Genomic DNA, 22,162 nt, shown 5'->3' with positions numbered 1-22,162 from the left:
TACTGGTAAAATACACAGATCCCTAGGTCTAGTGAACTAAAATTTCTAGAGTTAATTTTCTTTTTTTTTTCCCCACATTAGATGAAAAGTGAGTTAATTTTAAATAAAAAAAATCCAGTTTATTGTGATACAAGTGGTCTTTGGGTATCATCTTAAAAAATCGATGCTAGAAAAAGATGCTCAACATCACTAGTCATCAGGGACATAGAATCAAAATACGTCACACCCATTTGGAGGGCTATTATAAAAAACCCAGAAAATGAGTGTTGGCAAGGATGTGGAGAAACTGGAACATTTGCGCATTGCTGGCGGGAATGTCCAATGGTGCAGCTGCAGTGGGAAAGTTTGGCAGTTATCAAAAAAACAGAATTACACTGTTGTCTTAGTCATTTGTGTTACTATAACAAAATAAATACCTGAGACCGAGTAATTTAAAAACAAATTTATTTCTCATAGTTCTGAAGGCTGAGAAGTTCAAGGTCAAGGTGCTGGCAGACTGCTGTCTATTGAGGGCCCAGTCTCAGCTTCCAGGATGGGACCTGTTGCTGTGTCCTCATATGGTGGAAGGGACGGAAGGGCAAAAAGGAGGTAATTAGTTCCCTTGAGCCCCTTTATAAAGGCACTAAATCCATTAATGAGAGTGAGGCTCTCATGACATAATTACCCCCTAAAGCCCCACCTCTAGCACACTGGTGATTGCTTTCAACACACGAATTTAGTGGCGGGACATTCAGACCCTAGCATATTGATTTAGCAGTTCTGCTCCTGGGTATGTATCCCTAAAGGACCTAAGAAGGGACTTGAAGAGAGAAGTGTACACACATGTTCACATGATTATTCATAATAGCTGAGAGGAGAAATCAATCAGCAGGTGAGTGGATAAGCCAAATGCAGCCTATGCATATGACGGTGTACATGCTACCACATGGATAAACACGGCTTGCTAAGTAAGAATGCCAGACACAAAAGGCAACTCTTGTTTGATCCCACTCATATAAGGGCAAATTTAGAGACAGAGAAAGTGCAACAGTGGTTACCAAAGTCGGGGGTGAGGGTGGAATTTGGAGCTCTTTAAGTAAGTGGGTACAGAGTCAGTGTGTGACGATAAAAAGTGCATGTCGACAGTGGCCACACCAAATGTAACTGATACCCCTGAACTGTATGCTTAAAAAGTTAAAATAGTAAATTTTATATTTTGGCTCCCCCCCAACCTCACCTCCAAAAAAAAAAAAACAGGTGAAAAAGGAAGGAAAAGCTTAGACTTCAACCAACCTTGAAACCCTGAAAAAAACCCAAAAAACTCCAAGCTAGTGAGTAGTCATACTGTTGTTCCCTGCCACACACAGCAAAGAGAGAAGGCATCATTTTCTCAACGGGCCCCTTTCGAAAGCCACGTAAAAGCAAGTGCCCTCTTTGCTACAAACAAATTCAAGGCTGCCTGTGTCAGGTTAAAGGAAGAAGGCCGAGAAGCCAACTTATATTAAAAATGTCCTTTGTTTTCCCTGCTGTGTGGAACAGGGCAGAGCAATGTGGGTATGGATGAGCTCCCTCTGGTTGCTGAAAGTGAATTCACAGTTTGTTCTAGTCCCCTGTTAGATGACAATGGAAATGATAAAATTATAGTAGTTGCTAAGAGAGTCAATTTTCAAACGTCCTTATGTTCTTTCTCTCCAACTGCCGTAACTAGTGCTAGGTCTGGACTTTTCCTCTCAGAATGTATTCAGATAAATTTTATCAGCAGGTCTGCTATTTTATCACAGTATTTTGGCTGAATCTTTTTATTTTTTTTGAGACAGGTTCTCACTCTGTCACCCTGGCTGCTGGAGTGCAGTGGCATGATCTTGGCTCACTGCAGCCCCAACTTCCCTGATCCTCCCACCTCAGCCTCAAGTAGCTGGACCACAGGAGGGTGCCACCATGCCCCTCCTGTATTTTTGTATTTATTTTTTGTAGAAATGGGGTTTTGTCATGTCGCCTAGGCTGGTCTTGAACTCCTGAGCTCAAGCGATCCACTCGCCTTGATCTCCCAAACGGCTGCGGTTACAGGCATGAGCCACCATGCCAGGCCTAGACCTCCTTTTTATCCAGGAAATTCCAAAATGTGTTTACATACATATTCTTATATTGTGTAATATAAGATTCTAAAGTTCATTACTGGCTAGAGTAATAACTAGAAATTGCTTACTATTATCTCACATTGCATTTGAACTTAATCTTCACAGTAACAATTAGTAATCCAAGCAACCCACTATTACTTGGATTTCATGGATGAGGAAAACTAAGATACAAAAAGTAGGTTTTTTTGCCAGTAGGCAGAAGAGCCTGACTTCATAGTCATATACAGTCCGGACTGAGTCCCAGTAGGAGCACATGGGCATGGAAGTCTACCAGGTTTGGGAACCGGTATAGGCAAGCAAGAAATAGGAGACAGGTTCTTTCTCACTGTCACCCTGGCTGCTGAAGTGCAGTGGCGCGATCTTGGCTCACTGCAGCCCCGACCTCCCTGATCCTCCACCTCAGCCTCAAGTAGCTGGACTACAGGAGGGTGCCACCATGCCCAGCTAATTTTTGTAGAAATGGGGTTTTGCCATGTTTCCCAGGCTCGTCTTGAACTCCTGAGCTCAAGCGATCCACTCCCTTGATCTCCCAAAGTGACAGAATCAGGAGTCAGGATTCCAGGTTTAGGACCATCCCAGAATGGATGGCTGCCTCCCTCTGGGAGCTGCACTCTTCTGAGGTTGCAGGTAACCAGGGCCACGGTGCTTCTGTGCGGTGTGCCAGCACGTGCCACTCTGCCGGATACAAATTCTCATGTTCTGAGGGCTGCCTCCCTCAGCATAAGAAGGGGCCTCTATTGGAATGTGTAGGCCTCATTGTAGGGTTCACTTGAGTATTTTTTTTTAGAGACAGAGCCAGGCTGGAGTACAATGGTGCGATCCTGGCTCACTGCAACCTCGGCCTCCTGGGTTTAGGGGATTCTACCCAGCTTCCCTGCTAGCTGGAATTACAAGCATGTGCCACCATGCCTGGATAATTTTTAATTTTTTGTAAAGGGAGTTTCACCAATGGCCAGGACGGTCTTGAACTCTTGGGCTCAGGTGATCCACCTGCCTCGGCCTCCCAAAGTGCTGAAATTACAGGTGTGAGCCATCACACCCAGCCCACGTGAATATATATATATATATATATATATATATATCTCTCTCCAAGAACAGTTGGCTATACTTTCATCTTTGCCCAGTTCTAAGTGATTGGTTTCAGGATCCAATAAATTCTATAGGTAAATCTACTAAGTAATGGTCTATACCAGTGGTTCCTGAACTTGACTATGCAGCAGAATCACCTGGAAGTCTTCTTAAAACATGGATTTCTGTCCCCACCTCCCAGGATCTGATTCTGGCAGCCTGCTGTGGGGCCTGGGAATGTACATTTCTAACAAGTTCTCAGGTATTACAGATGCTTCTGTTCTGGAGACTGCTGAGAACCACTATACTGTACCTTTCTAGGGATAGTAATGATCCCACTAAAACCAAGACAAGAATTTGATTTTTATCAGTTTACTAAATCAACATTTTTTTTGAGACAGGGTTTCACCAAGTTGGTCAGGATGGTACCGATCTCCGGACCTCGTGATCCACCTGCCTCGGCCTCCCAAAGTGCTGAGATTACAGGCGTGAGCCACCACACCCGGCAATCAACATCTTATATTTCTATACTAAACACTAGCCACTACTTGTGGTTCATTACTGTTGTGATTATGTCCCTGTTACGAAACAGGGACATCTTGCATACCCCTAATGGTGTGAATAAAATCAACTGTGTCAGTACCTCTGCGCACTTCATAACTTAAAATTCTAAAAAGTTGAGATATGGGCCTACAGTTTGCTATTTAAGAGACCAGGTCTGGTCTTGACAGTAAAGCCACCATCAAAAGCTGCATTAAGAACCTCATCCAGGCAGCTTGCTGTGACAAAACTTAAATCCTGTTGTACGTTGCCCGGGACTCCCTCAAGGTCTTTTTCGTTTCTCCGAGGAATAATGACTTGCTTCAGTCCTGCTCTGTGCGCAGCCAGCACTTTGTCTTTAATTCCACCCACCTGTGCGGAGAGAAGACAGTTCTTAGCGTTAATGATCACCCTCCAGTTGAAAGAAACTCGGATCTACCTTTCTTTCACTGAATTTAACCACTACTATTTTAAAACATCCAGATCATCTTCCGTTTTGTTACAGTATGAGCTAGGAAAGCCAGGAAAAAGGCTGATAAGTAGTAAACTTTTGTAATGTTTCAATTGGTGTTATATTAAAGCTTCTGATGGGGGGGATTCTAAATTGTTGATAGGTATGAGTACCTCTTCTGTCAATGAGTCTTTTTATAAATACTGTCAAAGTAGACATTGGCATTCCATGTGGAATCACAACCATCTTAAGGTTGGTCTCAAGCAGCAGCACGTGATTCTGACCATAAGCACTGCTCCTGCAGAGCTTAGCTGTATGCTGGGGCTGCTTCCGTCTCTACAGATTTAAAGCCAGAATCTCTGTGCTGGTTAATGAAGAGAACATATCCCCAAAATAGGCTCCTATGGTGGCTTTAAAACATGTCTATAATGGTCCCCCGCTTGAATGTGGGCCAGGCCTTGTGACTCGGTAAGAAACAGTGTGGTGGGAGTGATGCTGTATGATCTCCATGGCTGAGTCTCTCCTGATCACCTGCCCTGGAGGTGGTGAGTCATCATGTCTGAGTCACTCAAGCAGCCTATGGGCAGGCCCATCAGGTAAGGAACTAGGGCCTCCTGCCACCAACCAGGACCAATTTGCTAGTTACATGAGTCAACCATCAAGGAAGCAGCTCCTCCAGCCTGTCAGCCTTCAGGTGACTGCAGCCTGGCTGGAACCTAGACTGTAAGCCGAGAGACTCTGCGTCAGAGGAACCCAGCTCAGCCTCTCCTGAATTCCTGGCTCAAAGGAACTTGGAGAGTATGAAGTATTCTTGCTTTGGGGCAATGTGCTGCGCAGTAATTGCTCACAAATACTGCTCTCAATCACAGCTCCCAGCATCCGCAAGCCCCTTCGGGAGCCCTCTAAGCATCTGCTCCCATCAAGACTGGCTGCTCCAGGCCTTCCTGCCCACTGGCATCTTCTTTCAAGGTTTTTTTGTTCATGCTGCTGAAGTACACCTTCAAAGTACCTTCTTTAAAAGAGTGTAAGATGAACTGATTCCTTGCATATTTGAAAATATTTTACTTTCACACTCGATTAATAGTAAGGCTATGTATACAAGACTAGATTTCAAATCATGTCCTCTCACAGTTTTTGTTACATTTTTCTTTTTCTTTTGAGATAATCTCGCTCTGTTGCCCAGGCTGGCACGATCTTGGCTCACGGCAGCCTCTGCCTCCCAGATTCAAGCGATTCTCCTGCCTCAGCATCCCGAGTAGCTGGGATTACAGGCATGTGGCACCATATCTGGCTAATTTTTTGTATTTTTAGTAGAGACAGGGTTTCATCATGTTGGTCAGGCTGGTCTCAAACTCCTGACCTCAAGTGATCTGCCCACCTCAGCCTCCCAAAGTGCTGGGATTACGGGCATGAGCCACCACACCCAGCCTCATTACTATTTTTAAAACAATTTTTTGTAGAGATGAAGTCTTACTGTATTTCCCAGGCTGGTTTTGAACTCCCGGACTCAAGCTATCCTCCTGTTTAGGCTTCGAAAGTTCTGAGATTACAGGTGTGAGCCACCACACCTGGCCCAGTTTCCCTTGCAGTTTTGAAGGTATTGCACATACAGTGTAAGTGATGAGGCTGCTTTACCTTCAGTGGTAAGTCAAGAAGATGAAATGTTTTTCCTGGTTAGTAACGGTCCTTTCAATCTGGAGATACCTTAACTTCTAGGAAATGTTCAATTATTTCTTGGATAATTTGTTCCATTCCATTTTCCTGTTTGTTAGAACTCCTTTTAGATGCTGGAGTTCCAACAATTGTTGGAACAAACTGTTTTTCACTACAGTTTTTTCCTGAATAATTCTTTGACCACTTTTAAATCTCAAAGCTCTGTTTTGTCCTCTGTTCTCGAAGGAGCTTTTTTTCTTTTTTTACCTGTGTATGTCAAGGAATCGAAGGAGGTTTTGCCCAGCCTTGGCAGGCCTTTCAAGTGCTGCTGCTTTCTGTCCTGCCTCTCGTAATAGTCTGGAGCTGAGGCGTACTCCAGACCACTGTGGCTCTCCGCTGCTGAGGCTATGGAAACCTTTACTTGGGCTACGATTCGCTCTGAGAGGACCAAGTAGAAAATCCATTTGTTCTATGGAGATTTTCAATAAATTCCCAGATGTTTCCATTTCACATCCCACTCCTGCTCTCTTGGTATGTACCTTCTGGCTCTGACCCACCAGCACTTATCCCAGATTTCTTCTGCTGGGAAGACTGTCTCTACCTCCAATTCTGTTTCATCAGCCAGGACACTTTCATCTTCCCAGAAATTGTCTGAACTGTCAGCTGATGATCCCACTGCTTTTGGGGTTTTAGAATTTATTCCCTTTTATTCCTTGCTTAGGCTACCATCTTGAATCAGGACACTGAAGGAAAGTTTATGGTCAATAAGCACCTGCTCATTTCCTTTTAGTAGCACAGCTAGTGTAAACCCCTATGCCACCTGAAATGCAAGAGTTCCTGGGAAAGGTGCAGAAAAGAGGTCACCCATTCCTTTTGAGTATAGATCTACAAATATGTAATAGAGTTCAGAATGTGACTTTCTGACTTTATGGCTGAATTACATTTTAACAGGAAACTGAGAGCATTTGTAGTGATCTTTTGACTATTCTATGATCTAGTTTCACCATTACTTCATAAAATAAGGACTTTCTTAGAAAAAAAAAAAGACTATTTTTCAGCTGGGTGCAGTGGCTCACACCTGTAATCCCAGCACTTTGGGAGGCTGAGGCAGGCGGATCACCTGAGGTCAGGAGTTTGAGACCAGCCTGGCCAACATGGTGAAACTCCATCTCTACTAAAAATACAAAAAATTATCCGGGCATGGTGGTGGGTGCATGCTTGTAATCCCAGCTACTTCAGATACTGAGGCAGAAGAATCACTTCAACTTGGGAGACAAGAGGTTGCAGTGGGCCGAGATCATGCCACTGCACTCCAGCCTGGGCAAGAGCGAGACTCCATCTCATAAAAAATAAAAGACTATTTCTTTTTTTTGCCTAACCTTGCTATGAAACTGCCAAAATTTTGTTGTGGACTAAAATGTAGTCTAATTAGTCTGTTGTAGACTAATACTGGCAACTAATAACTTTAAAGAATCTCTCAAGTTCTGTGCATTTTAAAACAATATTTTTATAAGCAGTTTAGAATATGTTCTGGAGCCTCAAGACCCCACATATATAGAATCTTCTCAAAACATAGCCAATAGATACGGTTAATCTTTATTACAGTTTCCATTCTATACTAGCAAAGGTTTCCGTAGGGGGACAGGAGGTGTCAAAGAAACTTTAAGAATTGAGCTTAAAGCTTAAAAACAGCTACTATCCTATTTTGCACATGTGCTATATCTTTAACAATTTGTCAAGTCGAACAAGGCCTCAAATCTTCATGTGAACTACTGATATTTCTGATGACCACGCTAATATTTTTTTCCCTTAGCAAGTCTTCTTAGAAGGGAAAATGTGGGCTGAGTGTGGTGGTTCATGCCTGTAATCCCAGCACTTTGGGAGGTGGAGAGAAGAGGACTGCATGAAGCCTGGAGTTTGAGACAAGCCTGGGCAGCACAGAGAGACCCTGAATCTACACAAAATTAAAAAAAAATTAGCTGAGCATGGTGGCATGCTCCTATAGCCCCAGCTATTTGGGAGACAGACCGGAGGATCGCTTGAGCCCAGGAGTTAGAGACTGTAGTGAGCTACGATCACACCACTGCACTCTAGCCTGGAAAACATAGTGAGACGTATTTTAAAAAAATGAGAGAGAAGGGAAAATGAAAAATTGTTAGTCTATCTTTTATTTGATCAAAAATTTAAAATATGAATTAGTTACAGGTATAAAAATTTTATACTTAAAACCAAGGTTTTGATAGAAGGCAAACCCCTATTTAAGTTTAAAAATAGTACTAATTTTAAAAAATTAAATAAAAAATAAAAACCATATAAATTGGTTTTTTTCATACTTACCGGAAGAACAAGACCTCTCAGTGTAATTTCTCCAGTCATGGCCACATCTGAACGCACCAGCCGCCCACTAAAAAGTGAGGCGAGACAGGTTACTATGGTAACTCCAGCAGATGGTCCATCTTTTGTGACAGCTCCAGCTGGGAAGTGCAGATGGATGTCTGTGTTGTCAAGAAGATCAAAACTTCCAAAAGCTTTAAAAAGGAAAAAAGGACTTTAATGCAGAAAAACTAAACCTGTTTTCTTTTTATCCTAAAAAAAAAAAAATCACAAAAATGCATGTTTTGGGTAAATGAATCCTTCAAAATATTAGTGGACAGTACAATTTGAGTGAGGGTCTAGAAGAAGAGTTCCATTCTACTCTAAGTCAGATTAAAACAAAATAAAACCTTTTGAATTAGTTTCGAGTTCTAGCACTAGCCAAATAGTCCTGAAATGAGAACTAGAATTTCCACAGGGGTTCAAAAGCAAAGGTGTGTACTTCGCTAGATGCGTAACTGACAGTCTCAAGGTCATGCCAGTCTCCGCCACGGAATGGAGCCGCCTCCTGGGTCATGCCTGCCTGGACGGGTGCAGGCCCCTACCGTTGGTCAGCTGGTACTTCTTTGCATTGCTGCGGAGCCAGCTGATAGCGAGGTGAGCAGACTCCTTCATCACGTCCCCGAGCTGGCCGGTCAGAGTTAACTGGCCCTCGCCATCCATTCGACTCGCCTCCACGAACATGATTTCTCCACCTAAGGGAGTCCAAGCCAAACCTATTGCCACTCCTGGCTGACTCAAACGCTGAGATACCTTGAAAGAAAGAGGAAAAATGATCAGAGTCGGGCTGGCAAATGTCAAAATATTTTCAGGTGACTGCAAGAGTCTGCTTATTCCATAGAGGACTTAAGCCATTTACTTCAAACTTCTTGTTACCTAACATAATTCTGAGTCATATTGAGCACTTACTCTCTGGCTTTCTGCCAGAAGACAGACCTAAACTTCCTCTTTGACATTTATCAGAAGCAATTTTACCTTAAAATATATGTAAATAACTTTGCTTTTTATGAACCAGATCTAGTTACACATGCCCTAGTTTTCAAGGAATACACCTAATAGTTTTATCTAAGTATCTTTATTAGGCTGATATATATATATATATATATATATATGCATCAGAGTCTCATTCCATTGCCCAGGCTGGAGTGCAGTGACACGACTTCAGCTCACTGCAACCTCTGCCTCCCAGCTTCAAGTGATTCTCCTGCCTCTGCCTCCCAAGTAGCTGGTACTACAGGTGAGTACAGGCCACCATGTCCAGCTAATTTTTGTATTTTTTGTAGAGATGTAGTCTCGCCATGTTGGCCAAGCTGGTCTCAAACTCTTGACCTCAAGTGATCTGCCTGCTGCAGCCTCCCAAAGTGCTAGGATTACAGGCATGAGCCACTGCACTCAGTCTACTGGGCTGCACATTTATATATACTTCAGAACCTAGCTTCTTTTCAGTAATCATAAGTTTGTTTCAAAAAGTAGAAACCCTCTTATTAGCAGACCTTTAAGAAGAGTGAGCCTGGCCAAGCACGATAACTCATGCCTGTAATCCTAGCACTTTGGGAGGCTGAGGCAGGAGGATTGCTTGAGCCTAGGAGTTCGAGACCATCCTGGGCAACATGGTGAGACCCTGTGTCTTATTTCTTTATTTGAAAAGAAGAGTTATATTAGAAACTCTAGATTTTGCTTCTCCACAGCTTACCTTTAATTCTCTCTGTTATTGCTGCAGAGAGTATACAATACTACATAATAAACATCCTAGGTTCTTTCCCGTAGGATGCGAGGTTCACTGTACCACCTGCCATCTTAAATTGAACATGTTGTCACCTGACATTAGTAGCTTAGGTGATGGGCCATAGGCTAACACATCCAAGTTATGAAAACATATAAAAAGTAACAGTGGAAAATCAGCAATGTTAACTCTCATTGTACCCTCTGAGCTTCAAAATTTCCTATCCAACAGAAGTTACTCATGTTAGAGGAACTGAACACCACAGGCCAACTAAGCACTAATCCAAACATTCTTCTACTGAGAGGTGGCTTCACTAAGGAACAGCAGTCTACAGCCTGATTTTCTGGGTACAGGGCTGGGTTGCTTCTTTTTCTAAGGGTGTTGGACAGTGAAAATCCTGATTGTAAAATTTACTCCAAAATTGTGTGGCATCCATTGAAACTACCGGGTACTTCTTTCCGTTTTTGTTTTTTTTTTTGGAGAGTCTCGCCCTGTCACCCAGGCTGGAGTGCAATGGCACAATCATAGCTCACTGCAACCTCCACCTCCCAGGTTCAAGCGATTGTCCTGTCTCAGCCTCCAAGTAGCTGGGATTACAGGCATGCGGCCTCCCAAAGTGCTGGGATTACAGACGTGGGCCACTGTGCCTGGCCAAGCACTTACTTTCAGTAGTAAATACACATTTTAAAAAAGTAAACCTAATTAACTACATTTGACAGGTTAAAGATCTGAGAGGCCAAACTCCAGCATCACTGAGCTGACAGCATGCACCTCAGGTCACACTTCTCTTGAGCGTTGCCACTTGCCCTGTTCTGTACTAACTTGAGGAGAAAGATACAAAAGATCTATATGCAAGAGATGGTGAAATCATTATTTATAAAACTGTTCACAAGGTTTGTTTTTTCTAATATGAAATCAATTCTCTATACCTGAATGACACATGTAATTTAGGTGGGAATTTGCCACCCAAATTAGACATCATTCAGGCTCCTTTCTAGGGCTGGATGACTGAATTATATTTAATTTAACACAAAAAGTCATTTGGTACAATTTTGTTAGCTCTACCAAGAATAACCCCTTTCTTATAATATTTGAATCCTCAAAATTCATTTGTCAAAACAGTACCAAAAGTATCTTCAAAGAAGCAGTAGTAAGATTCTTGTTGTTGACTTTTTTTTTTTTTTTGAGACAGAGTCTTGCTCTGTGGCCCAGGCTGGAGTGCAGAGGCATGATTTTGACTCACTGTAACCTCTGCTTCCTGATTCAAGCGATTCTCTTGCCTCAGCCTCCCAAATAGCTGGGATTACAGGCATGCACCACCATGCCCAGCTTATTTTTGTATTTGTAGTAGAGATGGGTTTCACCATGTTGGCCAGGCTGGTCTCGAATTCCTGACCTCAAGTGATCTACCTGCCTCACCCTCCCATATTGTTGGGATTACAGGGGTGAGAGACCGCACCCAGCCAGATTGTTGTTTTGTTTGTTTTGAGACAGAGTCTCACTCTGTCACCCAGGTTGGCAGAGTCTCACTCTGTCACTCAGGCTGGAGTGCAGTGGCGCAATCTTGGCTTAATGCAACTGCTTCCCTCTTACCTCAGCTCCCAAGTAGCTAGGACTACAGGCACCCATGCCCATGTCCAGCTCATTTTTAAATTTTTTTGTAGAGATAGGGTTTCACAATGTTGCCCAGGCTGGTCTTGAACTCCTGGCCTCAAGCGATCTTCCCACCTTGGCCTCCCAAAGTTCTGGGATTGCAGGCATGAGTCGCCATGCCTGGCCAAGATTCTTATTGATTACCATGTTGCTCGAAGAAGCCAAGCCAGTTTTCAACATTCCCCATTTGCTGGAGAGTCTTGGTACTTTGGGTAGAAGCAACTGGTAAATTGTTAATTGGAAGGGTGGGTGGTGTAGATAACTATATATGGCCAATCCTAGAGCATCTAGGCTCACAATTACTATCCTGACTTGATAACAAATGTTCTGATATTAACCTGAAAATGGGAGTAATGCCAAATCTGTGAAACTTAACATCAACATACATGGGGGGGAGTGGGGGGGGAAACTGAAGTTACTATCAAACCTGGAATCTCTGATCAAGGCTAACAGTAGTTATCTAAGAAGCAAAGGACCTTTAATTCTTGGACTTGGAGCCATATTCTTTAAGGATGTGTGTTTTGAAACTAACTGATTTAACTGATTGTTAAATCAAGCATCTGGCTTCCATATATTTCTCCTTCAGAAATGATGAAGTACAAGTAAATAGGACTGTACAGGATAAGATACATACTGCTTTTTTGCTCTTAAATGCAGACACAGTTTTCCAGCATCTTAACCCCTTGACACAAAACAATTTGTGTTTTATAGCAAATAAGTGACTCAACATAATTTCAGTATGATGTTCATCCACCAGTACTTTCCTATCAGCTTCTATTCCCATGACTGGTTTGTGGAGTCATCAGTTACATGAGCCGAGACAAGCCTAGGCTTGAAGTCTAGAATGTTTTTCCCACTAGATGCCGAAGTGTAATGTGGTATCTCAAGGTCATTTTTGTTGCTCAATTTCCCACCTGTACAATTGTTACGATTCAGTTTCCTTCTATGTCTAATAAATCTTGTTCCATGAAATGATCGATTTCTTCTAAAATAATTCTATCAATAAGGTAAATATACAGATTAAGGAATTATTTAAAATATTTAAGTAAAAACCTAATAATAGAATGTGTCTTCTAATGTATGACTGCATTCTTAATACGTCAATGCTATTAGTTTTTAAAGAGCATTTGGAGTATCTAATCATTCCCAATTTCACACTACTCTTCCCTCTTGATTAACTAAAAACAGTGATATTTGATTGAAATCTTAAGTATGCACAACTCTTTGTGTCCCTTCCAAGCCTAGACCAATGCATATAGACCCATCGGAGGGACCCAGATTTTACATTCATTCAACAATCCTTTACCAAGCATCCTGATACAGACGCTGTTACAGGCCACAGGGACATAAGCATGAATACATCCCAGCACTGAGAGGCTACGTAAGGGCATCAGACACAGGAGCAATTACACTCCAGTCTGCGGAGCAACAAGCTATCTATGAAATGCTTTGATCCACGGGAGACCTGAAGAGGCAGGGTCCCTCCCTGTCTCAAGAGAAGGCACAGGTGTCACAGGAAAGGCTGAGTCTTAAAATATGAGGAGTGTGCTGGGCAGAGAAGGGCCAGCAGATGCCGAGGAATGGAGATATGAAGAATTTTGTAAGCACGGTGCTACGAGAGACACAGAACCTGAGCTATCAAACTGCCGTGCTGTGCAGGTTGCTCTGTAGAGCTGTTCCCACCATCGACTGGTTTCTTTTATAGCTCACAGAGCACTCTGAATGCTTCTGCCTTGGCTGTCACCACAGAAGCCATCCATCTGGCAAGCTCTTTTAAAGTCTTAGTCCTGAGATCCCAAGCCTTGAATTCGTCAATATTTTTCTAGTTGTAGATTTGTTTCAGTAGCATTCAAACAAGGAAAGAGAGGATTCTACATCCCTTGGAGAGGTGCTGGGGTCCACCACTGTCATCTCCTAAGCAGCATTAAGCAGCCCCAGCCTGGCCTGACACTTGCATTGCTGAGAACCAGCTGCTCTCTGATCCTTCTAGTAGGGCCTTTTCTTGGCACAATGGATTCCTGCCAGGGCCTTGGACCAGACTGAATACGCATCAGTACTGCCTTCAACAGGTGGCACAGCAGGTTTATACAGAGGGACAGAGAAGTAATTTACTACCATGATTGTTGGAGGCATTTAGTTGGTGTTTATACTATTTCTCAGTTCTAGCAACTGGTTTTGTTTGCTCGAAAGGCAAGTATGATGATAGAATCTCCTGGAATTTGCCTCTGGATGCATTCTATTCAGGAGGCTTTAAAATGTTTTCATGTCTATCCTCTTCTTCCTTTTATTATTTTCTCAGGGAAATAACCTTTAGACAAGGGCCTTTCACACTCCACGGTCAGAAGCTAACACTTGGGCTTTCGCATGAGGTGGGGGACTACCTGAAAACATGAAAGAGTCAAGAGTAATCAAATGACAGAATCCCGCCCCAACCAGGTACACTGGTCATCTGTCCCTTTGTGGGTGCCTAATGTCCATTCCTTTCCCTAAAAATAGCCTGATTTCCTGTAGTGACCTACTCTTTCCATGCAGGCCCCCTGAAGCAGAACACTTGGGACTCTGTCTCCCAGTGAGAGAGTAAAAGGGCACAGCCAGGGACTGAGCAGGTGCTCAAGCCCATCTACTCGCGTGGCCCCTCCTCGGATCTGGGGCAGTTCTGAGTCTCACCGTGATAGCACAAGCAGTGTGAGCCACACCTAGGCTTCCTGGGGACACCGGCACCCACTCCTGCTCCTCCCACCTTTTTGTATTGTAGTAATCTTTATTCTATTTTTACAACATGCACTTAATCTTGTTTCTGTAGGAAACTTTATGTGTTTTGAAACTTTGTATGTTTTGATACTCTCTCAGTATCTCTGTGATACTGTTCCTAAATGAAATCTAGACTAAGTTCCTGGAACCCATCTGATATGGTTTGGATCTCTGTACCCACCAAATCTTATGTTGAACTATAATCTCCAGTGTTGGAGGTGGGGCCTGGTGGGGGGTGCTGGATCATGGGGGCAAATTTCTCATGAATGGTTTAGCACCATCCCCTTGGTACTGTCCTCGCAATAGTGAGTTCTAGTGGGAGGCGCTTGTTGAAAAGTGTGTGGCACCTCCCCTCCGGCACTCTTGCTCCTGCTCTGGCCACGTGATATGCCTGCTACCCCTTCACTTTCTGCCAAGCCTGTAAGTTTCCTGAGGCATCCACAGAAGCTGATGCTGGAGCTATGCTTCCTGCAGAGCCTGCAGAACTGTGAGCTAATTAAACCTCTTTTCTTTATAAATTAGCCAGTCTCAGGTAGTTCTTTTTTTTTTTTTTTTTTTGAGACAGAGTCTTCACTCAGTCACCCGGGCTGGAGTACAATGGTGTGATCATAGCTCACTGCAGCCTCAACCTTCTGGGCTCAGGTGATCCTCTCACCTCAGCCTCCCGCGTGATTTTCTGTAGAGACCAGGTCTCGGTTTGCTGCCCAGGCTGGTCTCGAACTCCTGGGTTCAAGCAATCCATCCACCTTGGCCTCTCAAAGTGCTGGGATTACAGGCGTGAGCCACTGTGCATGGTCTCAGGTATTCCTTACAGGAATGCGAGAATGAACTAATACACCATTTTTCAACCTGTTTAGAGAATTCTAAAGAGATCTTATTCATTAATAAAAGTGTGCCTTCCTGCCTTTCTTCCCAATTGCCAGTTTGCTAGGTCAGTAACATTTTTTGACATAATAATTGTTGTAGATTTATCTTGGATGAAAGTAAAAGTAAGTGGTGGTACAAGGTTATTAAATATGTACAAAATTTGGCTGGCTTTGCCATCCTGACTCTGTTCTCATTGTCTCCAACATTCAGGAAGACTCTAGACTCTGCTCTTCCTCTCTGCCCCAGCCCCTGCTATCACCCTGGGTGTCCTCAGTGAAGACATGATGCTCATGTAGAATCTGGCTTCTCAGTTCTTTAAATGCCTCCTGAACTCAGCCACCCTCTTCCGGGTACTTATCACCAACAGAAATCATACTACCTCTGAAACCCCTGACCATCATTTCTCATCCTTCTACTTGCCTGTTCTCAAGCCATGAACTCTAGCACGTTCCCATCACACAGCAGCTCTGCCCCAGTTTCACCCCTCTCTTGTGGAGTTCACAAACCTTTGCCCCATCATTATAATATTTTCCTTATAAATAACTCAATATTCTTGTCCCTTTCTTCATAATACCCTGAAAAAAGTATCCCTTCTCTCATCACAAGGCATTTCCTCCCTCGTGCTTTGGATCCCACCCCCCTCACTTTCCTGGAGACTTCGTTTCTATTGTACCACTGCTCTGTCCTTCAATATCAGTCCTGTACTCTCTACTGGATTACTCTTAGCAGCAGCGACTACTTTGAAAACATTCTCCCTTTGACAGCCATATTCTCTTCTAGCTGCCTCATTTCTCTGCAATTGTTCACAAACTTGTAAAGAGCTGCCTACACACTAATTCTACTTCCTTGCCCCCCATTCTCTCTTCAGCATACTCCAATATCTACCATCCACTCCAACATACTCCAATATCTACCACTCCTTCCTTGTGAAATCTCTTTCAAGGTCACCAACAACCTTCATGCCATCTAATCCAATACACATTATTTCTGACCTTTATCTTCTTTTATCTCTCAAATAGTAAACACATTCTGATGTCCCCTCTTTCTTGAAATATTCTCCTCTGTCTCTATGGCAGCACGGCATCCTGGTTTTCCTCTTCCTTGATGGCTTGTTCCTTTCCAGTCCCTTTTTGTTTTTCCTGACTTCGTCAGCTCCTCTTCTCCTTATATGATCCCTAAATAATGTTGTTCTTCAGGGCTTGCTTTTAGACTACCTGCTCTCTATTATGTATCCTTTTTTCTTAGGTGATATCAAAGCCTCAATTTTGGGGGCTCTAAATATCCTCTATTTCTGACAACTCTATCATCTATGTGTCTGGCAGGAGACCCTCGGGCCCCCCTCTCACCCCACCCAGGTCCCAGCCACGTAGAAAGTACTCGGCTTCTCCACTTAAAAGGCCCCTCTTCCTTTTCTGCCCAGCAACAGGCCTGGCCCGTCAGCTCTCCAGCAGCTTCCCGCCCAACTAACTCCTGTCCAGCAAACTTCCCGCGCGACATCCCACCTACCCAATCGCCACCTGACACGCCAGCTTTCCCACTCCCCCAGTCACTCTACCTCTATAAAAGTCACAGAACAAAGAAAGCCGGCGCAAGACTGCTGACTCTTCCCCCGTTACGAGTCCAGTCCGCCCGGAGACTCTCCAATAAAGCCTGAACTCCTCTTTCATCTGGTCTAATTTGGTCGCGCCTTGGGGTCCAAGTTATGAGGGTCCGGGCAGGTCAGACACTATGTTTCCATCTTGGGTCTCTCCTTGGGCAATAGATCTGAATGTCTAAATGTCTCTACTCCTATGCATCGCAGATATTTCAAACTTTTTTCTTTTTTTGAGACAGGGTCTTGTTCTGTCTCCCAGGCTGGAGTGCGGTGGTGTGATCTTGGCTGACTGCAGGCTGAAGTATGGTAGCGTGATCTTAGTTCACTGCAACCTCCGTCTCCCAGGCTCAAGTGATCCTCCCACCTCAGCCTCCCATGTAGTTGTGATTACAGGCATGAGCCACCATGCCCAGCTAATTTTTGTATTTTTTGTAGAGAAGGGATTTTGCTGTGTCACCCAGGCTGGTCTTGAACTGGACTCAAGCAGTCCACCTGCCTCAGCCTCCCAAAGTGTTGGGATTACAGGCGTGAGCCACTGTGCCAAGCCTAGATATTTCAACCGTAACGTGTTCAAAGAGCTCTCAGTTTTCTTTGCAACACTCCCTCCCCATTTCCCTCCCCTAGCCTTCCCTATCTCAGTAAACGGCACTACTACACACATACCCTGTGACTCTGGCTAGAACTACCTGTAAGTCCCTTTTGATAACTGTTTCCTTCATTCCCTAAATGTTACCCATCAGCATGTCTACTTCTACCTCTAAAGCAGACCTCAGATACAGCTAGAGTAGTTACTGTCTACCTCAGTACCACCCTGTTTGTTTTCTCTATAGCATTAACTTCCATTTGTGATTATCTGTTTACCCGTCTATTGTTTCCTGCATTAAAGTGGGATCTATGAAGGCAGACGTCATACCTTGCCTGTTTACTACTATGTTGCCGGTAGCACATGTTAGGTCCTTAATAGGTATTTATTAAATACGTGAAACTCTTTCTGGAAGAAGCCACAGACACTAGACTTTTACCTTAAGGGAGAATACAGACATTTAGACAAAAAAAGGTATCGGCTGGATGTGGTGGCTCACGCCTGTAATTCTAGCACTCTGGGGGAGGCTGAGGCAGGTGGATGACTTGAGCTCAGAAGTTTGAGATCAGCCTGGGGCAACATGGTGAAACCCTATCTCTACAAAAAATACAGAAAAATTAGCTAGGTATGGTAGCATATGCCTGTGGTCCCAGCTACTCAAGAGGCTGAGGTGGGAGAACAGCTTGAGCCCAGTAGGTGGAGGTTGCAGTAAGCTATGATCATGCCACTGCATTCCAACCTAGGTGACAGAGTGAGACCCCATCTCAAAAAATAAAAAGTAAAAAACAAACAAATGAAAGGTATCTTATAACATTTTGGGAACATCTCGACATGTATTCCCATATTCCCAGTTTAACCTCTCTCTTCAGATTCTTTGCCTAGGAAAGCACAAAGAAGTAAAGAAGTAAGACTGGCCACTTACGAGCTTTCTGCAAAGGACAGAGGCCCTGCTCGGGTTGCCTGTGCTGTTTTTTCTACAGTAATAAACGGAGCACTAGGTTTGGAGTGGGTCAGGTCTAGAACCAAATCTCATTTCTGGCATAAGTTGTATCTTCTCTCTCAACTGTTATTGGAAAGGCAACCATGAGTGAGGATTAAATGATCACTTGTGGAGGGCCTTGCACAGTGCCTGATACCTAACAGATAAAAAAATGCGAGTGGTCAGGAAGTTGAGCCCAGCCTCTCCCATTCCAAAACAGAGCACGAGAGTTGGTAAGAATATAAATGAGCATCTGATGTAGAGCAGATGCCTTTTTAAAAAACTCCAATACTCAACAACTGCGGTTCTCTTTTAGCAGCCAAGGGCAGGGATTATCTTGGCCTGACAGGTTACTGTAGAACAGTAGAAAGGGTAGTGGACTTAGAATAAGCTGATCTGAGTCTGAATCTCAGCTCTACCAACTGCACCTTATGTGAATTTGTACTATTCATTTAATCTCTGAAAAATTTTCCCCTGTATGTAAAATGGAAGACTCCCAACACAGTGATGGCCCTCATGGACAAGAAAGAAATGTTGCATAAATCTTAATTTTATAGCTGCAAAAGCAGAGGTAGGCTGTGTAGTTAAGTAATTTGGGGCTGGTGGTCATCAGACCACTATAGGTAGAGACAAACTCCAGGCTACAGGGTCAGTTCTCACTTTCAAGTATTAAAAAAAAAGAACAAAATGTTCCCAACACTCAGACACCACATCTTCCATTCAAAGATGCTATTTATAAAAGACAAAATGGCTACTGGAGTCTTTCTGCAGACTCATGTTGGTAAAAGTGTTCTTATATAAAGCTCACATGCTACAAGGAAAATAAGGCTCTCCTATACTAACAAAGAGAGCTGGTAAGCAGTGTTGACAAAATTTCTCCTTTCTGTTCTCTTCGCTCTTTCTTTGCAAATGTTCCAGGAATGTCAGCGATGCTTCCAAACTTAACATCAGCAGAAATGGCTTGGAGAGAGGGGTATATACAACAAAGACATGCATTAAGCTTTCGTCTTTATTTGTTGCTCTAGTTTAAATCCTCAAATAACTGTTGGAATGTACGTTTCTGGAAAGTCTAAAGAAAAAAGCCATCGGCCATGCAGGAGTCAAACGGATTTGCGTCTTCACTCACAGTCACTGGATTCTCCCAGAAAAAGAAACCAGGTTTTGTTCACTTTCTCAACCAACAATGTTCTGCTCAAGTTCTTTCAACACTTCAAAATTCAAATCCATGATATCTTCAGAATTCAAATAATCAAAACAATGCTTCTGATTCTATTGTTCAAGTCCAGATTTACTGTCAAGAGTAAACAAGTTCTATTCTTGTAACTGAGAGCTCTGTAGAGAGGCTCATTAGCTTTAATGACCAGCTTAGAGTTTAAACGGATAAACAAGATGGGCTTGGGGGCTATTTCTCGACTCCTGGGTTGTAAGAACTTGAGGAAAACTGTATCTGCTGGTAATGATTTCAAATGTTAGATAAAGAGATTATCTTCTGCATAATTTATCAGATTTATTTTCTGAAAATATTCTGATAAGGAAGTGATGATAAAGCTAAATGCAGTAGTATAATACAAACATTTTTATAGTAACCAACCTATGAAAGCTCATCTAAGCGCCCTATAAATTATTTCATAATGCCACCCATTTCTATCAGCTGCCTCAACTCAGTCTTGGTGCCCAGGCCTTTTGCTATGAGGTATAGTTAGGAGAGAAAGATGAAAATAGGGCTAGACCTGCATGTGGGCTTAACCCTAAAGGAACTATTAACAATGGAACAACAGGTTCCTGAAAGATGTCATCTGGGTCTGCACCAGCACAGTCTGAAGCTAAGCTATGCTCATGTTTTTAGACCTGTATCAGGTTGATTCCCCACCTCTTCCCTCAAGCCCTTGATAGCTCAAAGAAATCCCTCATTAAAGTCCACATAGGAATATGGAATTTTTCTAAGGAGAAGAGTCAGAGGCATTGTTCTTAAAATGGAACTGAATGGTGGAGAATAAAATGAGACTGGGGTTCTAAAAGAGGATATGGCTGGGATCTCTGGCTCCCAGAAACAGTCATATTATCACATTAAGCACTAAAACGCAATACCATACAGAAAAAAAATTTCCATCTTAAGGCAAAATTCAGCCTCTGGAAACACCCAATTCTATTTCTCTGTTAAGCAACCACCCGAGTAAACCAGTGGGTACCAACAAAAAAATGAGAATGCAGCGAGAATGGCCAAGCCGCAGATGCAGAGATGTGGATCTTTGTGAAGACCCTCACAGGCAAGACCACTGCCCTTGAGGTCGAGCCCAGTGACGCCACTGAAAATGTCAAAGGCAATATCCGAGACAAGTAAGGCATCCTACCTGACCAGCAGTGTCTGATATTTGACAGCAAGCAGCTGGAGGATGGCCACACTCTCTTAGACTGCAACATTCAGAAACAGTCCACCCTGCACCTGATGCTATGCCTGCGAGGTGGCATCATGGAGCCTTCCCTCCGCCAGCTGGCCCAGAAATACAACTTCGACAAGATGATCGGCTGCAAGTGCTGTGCTCGCCTGCGCCCCCGTGCTGTCAACTGCCGCAAGTACAACCACACCAACAACCTGTACCCCAAAAAGGTCAAATAAGGCGTTTCCTTCCCCAAAGGGCAGCCTCCTGCCCAGGTCCCATGGCACTGGGGCCTTAATTAAGTGTTCCTTTCATTTACTGGAGCAAAAATAAAAAAAACTGATCACCTCCATTTCATACATCGGGGGTCCAAGGATGTCTTTCAGAGCATGGAAATCAATCAAAATCGGCATTTCAGGAGGTAGGGCCAAGTCAGCAGTGTTACTGATAGATTCAGGTTTTTCATCTTCTAAGATGTGTTCTCTGCAAACTAAAAGAAAAAAAAAAGCGTATTTAGAAGTTCTAAGAGACCTGGAGGTTTGAAAATTCACTAGCAATAAATATCAAAGAAATGCCCAGTGGACCTCAAAAGTCAGTCACCTTTATGCATTTATCAAGGCACAAACATTCGTCTACGTATCTGTGGAATGTAGGTGAAAGAATTTGTCTTTCAAGAGCTCACTGAGGGTGGTATTTGCAATTGCCTTGTTCAATTACTTTTACTTGCTTATTGTCTATCTCCCCCATTAAAGTGTAAGTTCAGAGGGGAAACAACTTTGCCTGTCCTTTTTGACCATTATATTCTTAAGTCAAGAACAATTCCCAGCACTATTTGACTTAATGGCCTATAGAGGCCAAAGACTGAAGAGTTAAATGTAGTAGGTTACTTTGCATTCTCTGATCTAACAATTCTCTGTTAGATCTGCCTAACTCAGGGCTTGTGACAAACTTTTCTTTTCTTTTTTTATTTTTTAGACAGAATCTCACTCTGTGGCCCAGGCTGGAGTGCACTGGCCTGATCTCAGCTCACTGCAACCTCTGCCCTCCGGGTTCAAGCGATTCTTCTGCCTTAGCCTCCTGAGTAGCTGGAACTACAGGCGCGCACCACCATGCCTGGTTAATTTTTGTATTTTTAGTAGAGACAGGGTTTTTTTACCATGTTGGCCAGGCTGGTCTTGAACTCCGGACCTCGTGATCCGCCACCTGGGCCTCCCAAAGTGCTGGGATTGCAGGCATGAGCCAGTGTGCCTGGCTGACAAACTTTTCAATTTCCTCTTCAGTGGAGTCTAATCAGGTATCCTGTTTTCTCTTCCTCCCTCCCTACCTCTATCCCTCTTCCTGTCTTTCTCTTTCTCTCATTTTCTTTCTTTTTCTCTGTCTCTGTCTTTCCTTCCTTTCTGTCTTTCTCTCTCCCTATCTCTCTCTCTCTTTT

General features: G+C 43.3%; 1 protein-coding gene and 1 pseudogene across 2 annotated transcripts in view; one reads left to right on the top strand and one right to left on the bottom strand.

Moving 5' to 3' along the window:
• Nucleotides 1–427: 427 nt before the first annotated feature.
• The window catches only part of LOC105706659 (lon protease homolog 2, peroxisomal), a 136,093-nt gene continuing 114,358 nt past the window's right edge, over nucleotides 428–22,162 (bottom strand). For both annotated transcript variants that reach the window (XM_064383000.1, XM_064383001.1), the window contains 4 exons: nucleotides 21,078–21,220; nucleotides 8,748–8,955; nucleotides 8,167–8,357; nucleotides 428–4,097 (listed from right to left, as the gene is read on the bottom strand). In XM_064383000.1, the coding sequence (XP_064239070.1) occupies nucleotides 3,876–4,097; nucleotides 8,167–8,357; nucleotides 8,748–8,955; nucleotides 21,078–21,220 (764 nt within the window). In that variant the 3' untranslated portion in view covers nucleotides 428–3,875. The remainder of the gene's footprint in view (nucleotides 4,098–8,166; nucleotides 8,358–8,747; nucleotides 8,956–21,077; nucleotides 21,221–22,162) is intronic.
• Nucleotides 19,668–20,999, top strand: LOC135277228 (ubiquitin-like; annotated as a pseudogene).

Source organism: Aotus nancymaae, unplaced genomic scaffold (genome assembly GCF_030222135.1).
Source record: "Aotus nancymaae isolate 86718 unplaced genomic scaffold, 86718_ANA_hifiasm-v0.15.2.pri h1tg000030l, whole genome shotgun sequence".
NCBI lineage: Eukaryota > Metazoa > Chordata > Mammalia > Primates > Aotidae > Aotus > Aotus nancymaae.
Note: the sequence above shows the minus strand (reverse complement) of the source record. Positions and strands in the feature narration are given on the sequence as shown.